Below are 12739 nucleotides of genomic sequence, written 5' to 3'. Positions count from 1 at the left end.
TCTCATGTATGTGTCGATTTGTAGACGAGATGCTTGTCTTGTCTCTCGCTGTCGACTGTTGTTGATGTGCAAGGCAAGATGCGCCGGCCAGTCGGTCATTGCGGAGTGGCCCGTGCCTCCTCCCCCGATGCGCGCTAATGCAAGAAATCTTGGCAGATTGGAATTTTTGTTCAAAGTTCATCTTTCGCAAACTTGAACGAAAGACTTCTGCAACCTTCTTACAGCCGCTGTTACAGTAAGGTTCGCAAACCCAATGGAATACCGAGAACTAGCCACAGGATCGACTTTCATGCCTAGGTGCCTTTAATCAACATCAAATATGTCTTCCCTACAGCAGCAATTAGCTGCCATTGCCGCGACTAGCACCCATCAGCTCGACCTCAAGGCGCAGAAAACTGCACATGGAAAATCTTTACTCTTCGAATCACGCGTTGCCGCTTCACAATCTTTCGATCTGATATTCTCGATATGTTACGAAGGGTTTCGCGATTTGTGCGCGCTTGATCAAAGGTTCCTCTCTTTTGCGCGGACGCTCTTCAGCGAACAGAGCAAGTCAGAAGACCGCACCCAGATGACCAAGAAGGAAAACGACGAATTGGATCGAGTTTTGGAGTCTTTCATAACCTTAGTTGGATCTCGAATACTTTTGAAACCAGCCGAGAAAGCCCTAGAGTGGTTGGTCCGAAGATTTCGGTATGTTGGACATGAATTTAGATGGACGAGTCGGAAAATGTGCTAACACCAGGACAGAGTCCACGAGTACAACACAGAAACTCTAGTGCTCTCATATCTTCCTTACCACAGTACACCGCAGTTTCTAGCACTCCTCTCTATCCTCCCATCTACACCACCGCCAACCCTGCGATTCCTCCAACCATATCTGGCGCCGCCCACGAATCCTCCTCGTGAGGCCATCGTGTATACCGCTGTCAATACTCCCGCTCTCTTCGCAGCGTTACAGAGTTACGTCGTCAAATCTCTTCAGGCGAAGCATCATGGTGCTAGCCTGTTATCATTTTGGGCCAGCGTAACCGCCCAGGCGTTGGATGCTATATTAGATGCCTCAAGATCAGGCCGGAGGGAGATACAAGATCAGCGAACGGAACAAGTCCTTCTCAGGATTCTCCCTGCACTCAACGAGTGCCTGAAGCTCTCCGACATCCCAGATGCCAATCTTGGATGCTACATGATCTTGATCATACTTGTGACCAAAGCGTCCTTTGAGGACAAGGTCTTGGACTCCTTGCTCGAAGCTGTCATACGAAGCTATGGATTGGAGACTGCTGATGGATGCCTAACATGTTTAGCAATCATCGCGGAAGAGCGATCAAGCATAACTCTCCCCATCCCAGTAGAAAAGAGACTCTTCAGAATTCCAGATCTGCCGCAAGCTCTTGAAGTGCTTGCCACCAAATGCCGTGCTGAGCGCCTTGCTCTCGGTAGCGCACTTGCATCTCTGGATCGGCTCTCGCACGGCAAACACCCCGAGGAAAGCCGCGAAATATTTCAACGTATTCTTGAATCGAGTATCCTAGGTCCGTCGTACAAATCGGCTGCAGTATCATCCTTCTTTCGTGTATTTGAAGAGAGCACTCCAGGATCTGAGGCTCATGGTCAGTTACTGGAGCTTCTTAGCCAACTGTCCGAGTCGATGCACCTTGCGCCACTTCTCCAAACGATTGCTCAAGCGAATGGCATAGACATGGACGCTATGGGGGTAACCGTACAAGTATCTCTCCAGGTGGAGGATCAGGGTAATGAGAACTCCGATGAGGAAATGTTGGACGTGGGTGAAACGTCTCAACAGGAAGAGCAGCCCAGCATTACTCTTCCAAAGATCGACGACTCTACGTTTTTCTGCGAGAATGTTTCATCATTCTCCGGTGCACTTGCGACCTTTGAGCGCGCGGTGGTCTCTAAACAAGCCGCTCAACTTTTGGCCTCGAAAGAGCTCGAAACCCAAAATGGGCACTCCAAACCCCTTTTCTTAAGTTTCCTGGTCCGAACTTGGTCCACCTCCTCGAGCGTGCCGACCCGCATTGAGGCGATTGTTTCCACTACCAAATTCATCAAGAAGACCGAAACCGCCATTGATCTGCAAATACTGATTCCGTACCTACTTTTGGCTCTTTCCGACCCAGCACCTGCCGTACGACGTGCAGCTGCTACATGCATTGCAACACTCACCGAGAAGAGCATGGGTAACGGTGCAAAAACTGAAATTTGGGCTTCGTCAACATTTTACGGACAGAAATCTTCAAGTATATCACACTTGAAGTCCGGAGAATGTGCGCAGTTGCTGTCTTCGCTGTTCGTGCCTATGCTTGAAGAGTGTGTGATGGATTCTACATCCGCCATAAGACTCGTCAGAGAGAGTTTGGAAGGCTCAAAGTCTATCAAAACCCAGGCAGGTCCTTCCTTGAAATCGTCCGTACGAGGATCCGCCTTAACGTTCTTTGCTTCACACATTGCCGTAACCCCATTGCTGCAGGCTCGTCTTCGTCTCCTCCCGATTTTCAATTTCACAGGAAAGCACGCCATTGGGGTGCGGACAACACATATCATTCCTACCATTCGTACATGGTGTTCTCTTTCAAACGAGGAGGCCAGTTCAAGATGTGCAGCTGCGAATATCAACCTCTCAACCGCCAATGCTGTCCATTTAGGTGGAATTGTCGCAAGAGAGCATGAGTCTGTAAAGATACTACAAGACTTGATTTCGGGAGATCTTCGCACGGACAATCTAGATGTTGTTTCTGCTGCTTTCGACCGCTTAATAGCCGTTTGGACTTCCATCAAGTCAGAAACGCGCCTATCCATTGGACAAATCCTGTTAGACTTGGCCTTGCAAGAAAAGCACATATCTGAAAGTGAGAAATTGCGATGCAATCGATCCCTTGAGGCACTGCGCGTTCTCCGGCTGGACACCGCTATTCTTTCCGACTTCATTGAGAGTATCCCGAACGCCCTGCAGATGCCGGAGGGTCCTCCAACAAAGAAGAGGAGAAGGAGCAGCCGCAATGAGATGGTCAGGGCCGAAATTCAGTCTCCCGAGGACGTATCCAAATTGCTTCGACGAACGACTATTGTACTTGAGTTGATCGAGGCTTCTAGCCCCGGCGACCACCCAGTGCTATTGAAGAACTTATTTGGAATCCTTGGTGATCTACAGCAATTACGACATCAGTCTGGATCTGATCTGGTCTACCTACAAAGTTTAGTCCTGGGTTCCCTCACTCCTATCGTTGATCGATTGAAAGACGATCGCAATGCTGCAGAATATCAAGCCTCTGTCAGAGCAGATCTACTCGTCGATTGCATTCGCCACTCGACCAATCCCCAAGTGCAAAGCGCTGCTTTGCTTCTGATTGCAAGCCTGGCCTCCTGGGTGCCTGAGGTTGTTCTCCATAATCTCATGCCTATTTTCACATTCATTGGATCCACTCTTCTGAGGCAAACTGACGACTACTCTGCACATGTCGTTGACCAGACAATATCGCGGGTCGTACCGCAACTAGCGGAGTCGTTAAGGAAGAGAGACAAAAACCTCATTACAGGAGTTGCAGATCTTCTTTTGAGCTTTACCGCCGCTTTCGAACACGTGCCTCTGCATAGAAGACTCAGGTTGTTTTCGGAGCTCGCTCGCACGCTTGGACCCGACGACTCTCTCTCGGCAATCATTGCTCTTCTAGTCGATCGATATCCGAACAGCACCGAACCTAGGAAATTCGTTCCTGGACTTCTGCTCCAATTCGACCCAGTCACGACACTCAAAGCATTCAAGGGCTACTTGGCCTTGGTCAGCGATGGGTGTAGCGAGAAACGGAAGATCTCCGATGTTCTCTTCAGTTTGAACGAGAAACAGCCGACCCAAGTCGAGAATGCCCTCAATCAGCTGTTGGGTGCACTTGCGGAATTGGCGGCAAACCAGACAATTCACACCCATATCGCCAAGGCATTCCGCAAGAATAGGGATCGGTCCCTACCTCGGGCCGTTTTTGCAGACATCATCGAGTCGATCATTCAATTGTCAAAGCAAGTTGCAGGTAGACCGAAGCTTAATGAAAGCTGCCGTCGCGTGCTGACCAAATGTCTCGACCTCCTCCCGACTATCGATCTCATCAGCTCTGCTGAGCTTCTCCTTTCGAATCCGGATCCGAAGGTGCAAGTTGCTGCTGTTAGGTCCGTTGAACTCAGGGCGGGGTCCGTGGTACAACATGACCAGCAGTCGGTCGATTCGCTCCTGTCTTTCCTACCGCAGGCCGATGCACTTCTGCAGAAGTCTGAGGATATTGACGTGAAGGCCGTCACAGTCAGTTGCATCGACCGCGTCATCGAACGATTTGGAAAGAAAGATGTTACCGCTGTTGAGAGTGTTGCCCGTACTATTGCTGGCGCACAGTCTTTGGCAAGCAAGGAGGATCGAGTACGCATTCTATCGCTGCTGTGCATCACCTCCATTGTTGATGTGTTGGAAGAGGAGGCTATATCTCTATTGCCAACGGTACTGCCCATCGCCTTCAAATACTTGGAAGAGAGCATTACGGAGGAAAAACGAGGCTTACACAACGCGGTCTTTGCCCTGCTTACAAACATTGTGGACCGTTTGGCGTTCATGTTCTCCCGCGAATATTTGATTCCGGCCCTGAAGCTTTCTCACCGTTCCGCTGTCGGTGATCTTGGAGATAGCTGCGATGAGTCCCGACGCGGATTCTACCAGAGCTTGTCCGCCGGTCTCGAGGCACAGGAAATCTTTGTCGCTATCAAGTCCACATGGTCAGCGGCTCTCAGTAATGGGTATGAATCGTCACGGGAAATGCTGGACCTCATCCTCGCAACAATTGAGAATCAAACCAAGTCGAAGATGGTCAAGGCTAGCTCCACACTTTTCAATGTTCTGTTGGAAACATTTGACATTCGAAGAGCTATCACTGCCGAGGCTACTAAGGCGACTCTTGAAGAGGACGAGTTGGAGCTGCTTGAGACTGCTCTTATCGAATCCATAATTGCAATGACCCTCAAGCTGAACGATAGTCTATTCCGGCCGTTCTTCGTGCAGCTTGTGGATGCAGCGAACTCGTCGTCCAAGCAGGTCAAGAGTCACTCTATCACGCTCTGCAAGTTCCTTGCGGCATTTTTTGATCGATTCAAGGTACGAAAATTCATGATGTGATCAATTTCGCCTACTAACATCTACAGTCTATCGTCACGAGCTACTCAAGCTATATCATTGAGCATACTGTGTCGTTGCTGAACTACATTGCGCAAAATCCAGAAGAATCGGATCTTCAAACCGCTGTGTTGAAAGCTTTACAGAAGAGCTTCCAGCACGATCAGGATGGTAAGTGTCATTGTTCTACTTCGAAGTGCGCCTATTGTACATATTAACATGTCATTCATAGGATTCTGGCAATCGCCGTCACACTATTCGCAAATACTCGTCCCTCTCCTTACTCAACTCACTCTCCCTCCCCAGGAATCCGCCACGCCTGTTATTCCTACCATAACTGAACTCGCCACTGCCTCTGCTTCTTCAGTTGACAACCATCGCGAGATGAACGCTATTCTCTTGAAATATATGCGCTCCGAGTCCGCGTCTACGCGCCTTGCCACAGTGAAGTGCGAGCAAAGTTTGACGAAGCGGTTGGGCGAAGAGTGGCTAGCGTTGTTGCCTGAGATGCTGCCATTCATCAGCGAGCTACGTGAGGACGATGATGAGGAGGTCGAAAGGGAGACACAGAGGTGGATCAACATGGTTGAAGAAATTTTGGGAGAGGATTTAGAGGCTATGTTGCAGTAGATAATTGTAAAGAGTATATGGTAGATGGTGAAAGAATACCCATGTCGCAACGTCTTTTTCGCTTTCAACATTCAGTATGATGATCTCGATCTTGTGACAAGACATTGCATCGCATGTAATACGAAAGACCATTGGAAACGAAGGGAATGCTACCCGTAACTAACTCAAATATTTAACAAGAATACGATGATTGCTCTCCACTCGTAGCACTGACTGAACATACGAGACGAGTACCTCGAAAACACCCCTTGGGGCGGAGGATCGTTACAGCGCGAGTGGACGGGGGCGCGGCAATAGCAGCCGAAGAACGCCTGCTTGGTCTTGGTTTGGTTGGTTGCCTGGCTGTCCGCAACTCCAAGCTTCCCCATTCTCCGCCTCCCATCTTCCCGCGAAACATGCGCTGACAAGCTGCGCCGCTACACCAATCAACAAACGATTCCTCCGACTTATACAACAGCCTCTCACCTAACACCAGGCCACAGTTCCCTTATCCCAACCATCATCATCCACATGCCTCCCACGGCCTATTGACCGTACCTTGGAATCCTCCGTCTCTGTTGACCATGTCTTCATCCTCTCGTTCCAGCGCCACAGATGTGGATAACAACAACAACAACAACAACAACAACAGCGAAAACCTAGCGCCGCAGCTCTCCGCTCTCTTCCTGATACGGTTCGACAAGAAAGTCGGGTACGTGCCTACTTTCCCTAGACCCTTCTCCTCTACCTCTCATCCGTGTCCGACACCTTCCCACATCAAATGATCGCACTACTGATGGACATGCTCGTTTTATAGCTACACAATCGCATGGAAACGAACCGCGAGCGACATCCCGCTGGACGGCGAAGTCGAGTTCAAGTCGCTCCCCTCGGGGCTCCACGGTGTCAAGTCTGACCTCGTGTACTTTGTGCATGAGGGATACGCGGGACTGAGCGCATTCGCGAATGGGGAAGCGGGGGAGGAAGACAGAAACGCACAGTTCGTGGCTGTAGGCATCTTAGTGCCATTGAGTTATGGGAGGTTAGGAAGGAGTTGGCTGCATGCGCGGAGGTTGATGAAGATTGCCAGGCAGGTCACGCGCTCGATGCCCGCTGTATGATGAGGCTAATACTGAGATAGTGCACTGGCAGAAGATCCCAAAGCCACAGCGCCGCTCGAGGCGTTCTGGGAAGAACAATCGAAACCGCGATCCGAGAGCTCGACGCTCAAACCCGAACAATTCAAGGGACATAGCCGGACGCGAGCGCTATCTAGGATCACCGCGGTAATACCTTCCGAGCAATCGCTACCCCCATTCCATCCTGCTTTATCAATTGTAGAATACATCGATATTTTTGGACCGTTGGTTTTCCGGTTACAGCAGGCGGCGCTTTTGAGGAAGAGGATATTGTTTGTTGGCGCGCCTCCGGTTAGGAATACTTGCGAATTTGGTATGTATTAAGACGACTTATTGAAAACATTGGTCACTGACAGGAGTATAGTCTACAATCTTTCCGTTTTAGCGAGTATACCCAATTCTGCTGCCGAACTGCTTTCTCCCGGCACAGAAAGCCTTCTTCGTCTTCGCTCCCTTTTTTCCGTTGGCATACACGATATACCCCTGTTAGAAAAGCTACGTTCGGCGTCGGATAGCGAGGAGTTGAGTGAGGATGGTCTTGCGGCTCACGGTTGGGTGGCGTGCACGACAGACGAGATCATGGTGCACAAGAATCAATTATACGACATTGTTGTTGAGATACCGCCAACGTATGAGGCTGCCCCACAGAGAAGACGATGGCCGGTTGTGCGGACATCAGATGGAACGCAAATCAAAGCCAGTCAACGCGACGTTTGGAGATATAAACTACTACATCACGAATTGTGGAAATACCGAAATGGTTCTGGACAAGCCAATGGGGATGCAGCTTCGGACGATGACCAAGCGGCGCTGCTCGGAAATAAGGTCACCGAGGCCTCTGAAGAAGATTACAACGAGGCATATGACGAGACGGTAGTCGAACCCATGGGCTGGTCTCGATTTGCCTACCTGGGGTTCATGTGGTGGGCATCGGCAGGCGAGAGCGATGCATATACAACGAGGGAACGGGAGCGGGACAGGGAGCTGTTAGGTGACCTCTCGGACTTCCAAGACGGTTTGCATACAGCAATCATTGCGTACTTCCACCGTTCGACGTCGTCGTTGATAACCAGGCTAGCGGAGGTGATCGAGCTGGTGGACGATGAAGATGAGGACCAAGATTCGTTGGTGCTGGGCAAAGACGACATCAGCCGGATTGGATTGGATACCTGGAGCGAAGGTGACAAGGCATTTGTGCAGGAGTTCTTATTGATGTATTTTGGCCGGCGAGCAGAGGTTCATGGTGCGAATTTGGAGTGTTGTGGAGTGCGGGTACCTGTGTTCTGATCTTGACAAGCAAAAGCTATTGGGAGACGACCATACAAGTGCGATAATCTGACATGATATTTTGATTGAAGCGACCAACTACGAGTACAAACATTGTCTACAATACCAACAATTGGGCACGAGTAAACGAGGTAACCAGCAAATTGCAAGGGCTTCATTGCAAGTTTAGTGCGTCATCCGACTTCGGCGAGAGTTATTCGATATCACGTGCTCGTGATGTCGGAATTGGAGAGGTTGCCCCGCAGTGTTACTGACCAACTAGTGACTAGTCGGGCCGAATGGGGAAAGGATCCTTTTAGCCCCGCCCCCGTTATGAATAGGAACAAATTTGAATGTCGCGCCTGTAGGGCGTAACACGCACGCTTCACTTTAACTATTACTATTACGAGTAGTTATCATCATCATTTGCTGCTCGTAAAGGAAAGAGTCACATCTTCCTCATAGTCGTAGCTGACTGGCTAATTGATTCACATCGATTGGCAGTTCTTGTGGGACGCTTTTCCTTCTTCTTCTCTCCACTCCACTTTGTCCCTCTCACGTTCCTACCTCTGCCGTCATAAACCGAAGGCGCCGGTTTTTGCACTACCCAGCCAGAAATTTGTGAATTGTGACTCCTCTACGCACCCTTTGACTCTTACATTCACTTCAATCCAAAGCCTTCCTCCCTTGAATTATTTTTAATCCGATACCTCCCTCGTGGCCTGTTCTCTTTTTTCCTTTTTCTACATTCCCCTTTGCAGATACCCCACCGCCGCCACCAAATTTCAACCTCACAATGCCGATGCTCAAAGACCCCTCGAAAAAGTACAAGAAGTTTGCGCCACTGAACCTCCCGGACAGGTCGTGGCCATCCAAGACAATCGACAAGCCGCCGCGATGGCTGTCGACGGACCTCCGTGACGGTAACCAATCCTTGGTCGATCCCATGGTACGTCACCCCGAGCAATTGAGCATAAGCATCGTGGACTGATCAAGTGCATTACAGGATGGAGAGCAGAAGTGGAAGTACTTCCAAATGCTCGTACAGCTCGGCTACAAGGAAATCGAAGTCTCCTTTCCCTCTGCCTCACAAACCGACTTCGACTTCACAAGACGTTTAATCGAGACTCCCGGCGCAGTTCCAGACGACGTCTGGGTGCAAGTCCTCTCACCATGCCGAAAGGAACTCATTACCCGAACCGTCGAATCCCTCAAGGGTGCAAAGAAAGCTCTCCTCCATCTCTACCTCGCCACGAGCCCATGCTTCCAGAAGATCGTTTTCAACATGAACAATGCAGAGAGCAAGGCCCTCGCGGTGGAATGTACAAAGTATGCGCGATCGATTACAAAGGATGACCCGAGCCAGGCAGGAACAGAATGGGCCTACGAATTCTCGCCCGAGACATTCTCAGATACTGATCCGGACTTTGCGCTCGAGGTCTGCGAGGCTGTGAAGGAGGCATGGGGACCCACCGAGGAGAATCCCATCATCTTCAACCTTCCCGCAACAGTCGAGATGTCCACGCCAAACGTTTACGCTGATCAGATTGAGTACTTCTGCAGGAATATCTCCGAGCGCAACAAGGTCTGCGTTTCTCTCCACCCCCATAACGATCGTGGATGCGCCGTGGCTGCCGCGGAATTGGCCCAAATGGCCGGTGCCGACCGGGTGGAGGGAACTCTCTTCGGAAATGGCGAAAGAACCGGAAACGTTGATCTCGTGACACTGGCCCTCAACCTCTACACACAAGGCATCCACCCCGGTATCGACTTCTCCGACCTCAAGTCCGTTATCGACGTGGTCGAATCTAGTAACAAGATCCCCGTGCATCCTCGCGCCCCATACGGTGGTCAGCTTGTTGTATGCGCCTTCAGTGGTTCTCACCAAGATGCCATCAAGAAGGGATTCCACTTGCGAAAGGTGGAGGGCGACACAGACGACAATCATTGGCAGGTCCCATATTTACCTCTCGATCCCCAAGATATCGGCCGTACATATGAAGCCGTCATTCGTGTCAACTCCCAGAGTGGCAAGGGAGGCGTTGCCTGGATCATCCTCCGACAGCTTGAGCTTGACCTTCCCCGTGGTCTGCAAGTCGCCTTCTCCAAGATCGTCCAGCGCGAGACCGACAACTTGGGTCGCGAGCTCCTTCCTACGGAAATCACAAAACTGTTCGAGGACGCCTACCACCTCAAGAGGAACAATCGATTCTCCCTCGTCGATTACGATATTACCACCGACCGCTCCAAATCTCCCGCCCCGCCAGAGGCTGGAAAGACGCAGAGCAACCGCAATCTACAGCGAAGATTCAGGGGTGTCATCGAAATCGACGGCCAGGAGCACACCATCGAGGGCGTCGGCAACGGTGCGATTTCCTCCCTCGCAGACGCCCTTAAGCGTCTAGGTATCGATCTCGACGTCGCAGACTACAAGGAGCACGCCATTGGTGGCCACAAGAACGTGAAAGCCGCCACATACATTGAGTGCACGGCCGCCGGCTCCACCCAAAAGGTGTGGGGTGTCGGCATCCATGAGGATGTTGTCCAAGCCTCCCTCATTGCTCTTCTCAGTGCTGCCTCTTCGGTAATTCCATCCCCGCCTCCGACTTATCACAACCCTACTAATACCCCATCACAGTTCCTCTCCTCAAGACCAACAACCCCAATTCCATTTCGCCCTAAGAGAAGCGATACCCTGGATATTCCCAACGGTGACTTGAGCCCAAAGGATCACAAACCTGCCAACGGAAGCCCTCTCGTGCAGCGTCTTGAGGCCAGCGTCAACGGAACGCAATAGATTGCAACAACGCAAGCAATGCTAACAACAAAAAGATGAAGAAAAAGAGAGAAAACCGAGCAGTCCCATACCTAAAAATCTGTACTTTCGTTATATTCCCTTTTTCAAAAGTCAGAGACGCGAACAACTGATTTGGAATCCTATATCATGGGTGTGCCTTTTTTGCATATTGTTTCGCATTTCACATAGGGAGAATGACGGCGTTGTTTTTCACTCCAATGAGGATATGTGTTTCGTTTCCTATACAGAATCGAGACCGAACAAAAAAAGGCTATTTTCACTCCTCACTAGGATCATCTAGTGAAGGAGAAAAAGTTCTCATTCTTCTTCTTTTTGGAATCAAAACCTTGAAAGGAGATTGTGTGTATGTAGTCAGTCTGATGGACCAAATATTATCATCATGTTCAAACGCATTCAATACTGTCTGTCTATGCTTGACTTTCTTGTCTTCGTTTTGTTTCAAGACCATGTCTTTGTGTCAATATGTGATGCTTTGGATTGTCATTAAAAACTGTGATCGCTTCCAAGAACACGCACCGAGTAAAATCTCTCCATGCCATGTTGAAAGAAAACCGACCCTCTTTGTCTCTATTCACCTTCCATGCCATCCACACAATCACTTCAAATTCACAGTGCAATTTGACAATCCTGAGAACTGCTGTTCGATTGTCTTGTCAAAAAGTGTATGACTGGAAATATTCTGTGCACGGGCGAGACAGGTTCACAATCATGTCTTAGCTTTAATATGACTGCGACATTGTGAACTGTACAAAGGACGCAACTCCACTCCCTTCACTACGACAGAAATAGAGACTTCAACTCTTATATTCTATAAAGCATTCACGCTGGCCCCCACCGAACGAGACTACATTCACCCAAACGAACAACCCAACCCCCGCTTCCATTTCTACATCTCTCCATTTCTTCTCAGCAACAAAACCTCACAAAACATGGCACTGCGCATCGGACCCGTCTTCCGCGGCAACACACCCAGCAACCCCTACCCCCTCGACAGCGACCACGATCCAGGCCAAGAAATCACCCTCACCATCGCCATCGCCATCTCGGACCCCTACCCCTCCTCCTCCTCCTCCACCACCTCCTCCAAACCCCTCCTCACGTTCGAACGCAAACTCCTCAGGAAGGACCTCCCCACCAAACTCTGGTGCACCCACATCTGCGAAAAAGAAAGCGATGGTTGCTCAGGAGGGCAATGTTTCTGGATTTTCACGGGGCTGTTGGATAAGATCAAGAGAAAGCTTTCCCCGGAGTCGTGGGAACAGATCAAGTTGAATCTTTCCCATGACAGAACTGCGAAGGGCGTTAAAATGACAGGTTGGGCGAGAATCGCCACGGAGAATTGGTTCAAGCAGTACTATGCGATTACATTTGAGGACGATTACTGGCGTTACTATGGGGAGGAGGCTAGGAGAAAGATTGAGGAGGCAAGGAGGAAGTAGAGGGGGGTAGGGGTAGAGGAGGAGTTCGGATGGACGGTCAAGAGGTTAATGAGAGGGTTGAAAGAAGGTTGAGAGGGAGGTTCCGTGGGAGGGAGAATGGGGGTGGCTGAGACGGTTGAGGGAGAGATGAGCTAACTTTGGAAGCTTGGAAGATGGGTTCGCTTTGTGATCAAGGCTAATGATTTCGATTTGTGATGAAAGAATGGATGAGCTCGCTTTGTTGTCAAGAATAGATGAGTTTGTTTTGTGATCAAGAATAGATGAGCCCGTTTTGTGAACAAGAGAAATAGCATGACTT

General features: G+C 50.0%; 4 protein-coding genes across 4 annotated transcripts; all 4 read left to right on the top strand.

Annotated features, from left to right (window-relative positions):
* Positions 1-229: 229 nt before the first annotated feature.
* On the top strand, positions 230-6045 carry BU24DRAFT_399265 (uncharacterized protein). The gene is made up of 4 exons (XM_033525401.1): positions 230-693; positions 751-5152; positions 5200-5341; positions 5403-6045. Exons 1-4 carry the CDS (start codon positions 320-322, stop codon positions 5798-5800), a joined length of 5316 nt encoding a protein of 1771 aa, XP_033379419.1. The 5' UTR covers positions 230-319; the 3' UTR covers positions 5801-6045.
* A 193-nt stretch (positions 6046-6238) lies between these two features.
* BU24DRAFT_427287 (uncharacterized protein) lies at positions 6239-8336 on the top strand. Its single transcript, XM_033529188.1, has 4 exons — positions 6239-6491; positions 6597-6869; positions 6921-7231; positions 7283-8336. The coding sequence occupies exons 1-4, from the start codon at positions 6364-6366 to the stop codon at positions 8203-8205; spliced, it is 1635 nt and encodes a 544-aa protein (XP_033379418.1). The 5' UTR covers positions 6239-6363; the 3' UTR covers positions 8206-8336.
* Positions 8337-8561: 225 nt separating this feature from the next.
* On the top strand, positions 8562-11395 carry BU24DRAFT_377919 (2-isopropylmalate synthase). Its single transcript, XM_033524655.1, has 3 exons — positions 8562-9133; positions 9191-10768; positions 10823-11395. Exons 1-3 carry the CDS (start codon positions 8981-8983, stop codon positions 10979-10981), a joined length of 1890 nt encoding a protein of 629 aa, XP_033379417.1. The 5' UTR covers positions 8562-8980; the 3' UTR covers positions 10982-11395.
* A 536-nt stretch (positions 11396-11931) lies between these two features.
* Positions 11932-12441, top strand: BU24DRAFT_413758 (uncharacterized protein; the record flags this gene model as incomplete). The annotated part of the gene is made up of 1 exon (XM_033526178.1): positions 11932-12441. One exon carries the CDS (start codon positions 11932-11934, stop codon positions 12439-12441), a length of 510 nt encoding a protein of 169 aa, XP_033379416.1.
* Between the last annotated feature and the right edge of the window lie 298 nt (positions 12442-12739).

The sequence above is a fragment of the Aaosphaeria arxii genome (genome assembly GCF_010015735.1).
Source record: "Aaosphaeria arxii CBS 175.79 unplaced genomic scaffold BU24scaffold_10, whole genome shotgun sequence".
NCBI lineage: Eukaryota > Fungi > Ascomycota > Dothideomycetes > Pleosporales > Aaosphaeria > Aaosphaeria arxii.
The sequence above is the reverse complement of the archived record's forward strand: the minus strand, read 5'-3'. Positions and strand labels throughout refer to the sequence as shown.

Excerpts from the sequence above, each read along its gene's own strand:
- BU24DRAFT_427287 (XM_033529188.1), top strand. The coding sequence starts at position 6,364 with ATGTCTTCATCCTCTCGTTCCAGCGCCACAGATGTGGATAACAACAAC. Across the intron at positions 6,492-6,596 it reads CGGTTCGACAAGAAAGTCGG|CTACACAATCGCATGGAAAC; the intron begins GTACGTGCCTAC and ends CTCGTTTTATAG. Across the intron at positions 6,870-6,920 it reads AGGTTGATGAAGATTGCCAG|TGCACTGGCAGAAGATCCCA; the intron begins GCAGGTCACGCG and ends ATACTGAGATAG.
- BU24DRAFT_399265 (XM_033525401.1), top strand. The coding sequence starts at position 320 with ATGTCTTCCCTACAGCAGCAATTAGCTGCCATTGCCGCGACTAGCACC. Across the intron at positions 5,153-5,199 it reads CATTTTTTGATCGATTCAAG|TCTATCGTCACGAGCTACTC; the intron begins GTACGAAAATTC and ends TAACATCTACAG. Across the intron at positions 5,342-5,402 it reads CTTCCAGCACGATCAGGATG|GATTCTGGCAATCGCCGTCA; the intron begins GTAAGTGTCATT and ends TGTCATTCATAG.
- BU24DRAFT_377919 (XM_033524655.1), top strand. The coding sequence starts at position 8,981 with ATGCCGATGCTCAAAGACCCCTCGAAAAAGTACAAGAAGTTTGCGCCA. Across the intron at positions 9,134-9,190 it reads AATCCTTGGTCGATCCCATG|GATGGAGAGCAGAAGTGGAA; the intron begins GTACGTCACCCC and ends AGTGCATTACAG. Across the intron at positions 10,769-10,822 it reads TTCTCAGTGCTGCCTCTTCG|TTCCTCTCCTCAAGACCAAC; the intron begins GTAATTCCATCC and ends ACCCCATCACAG.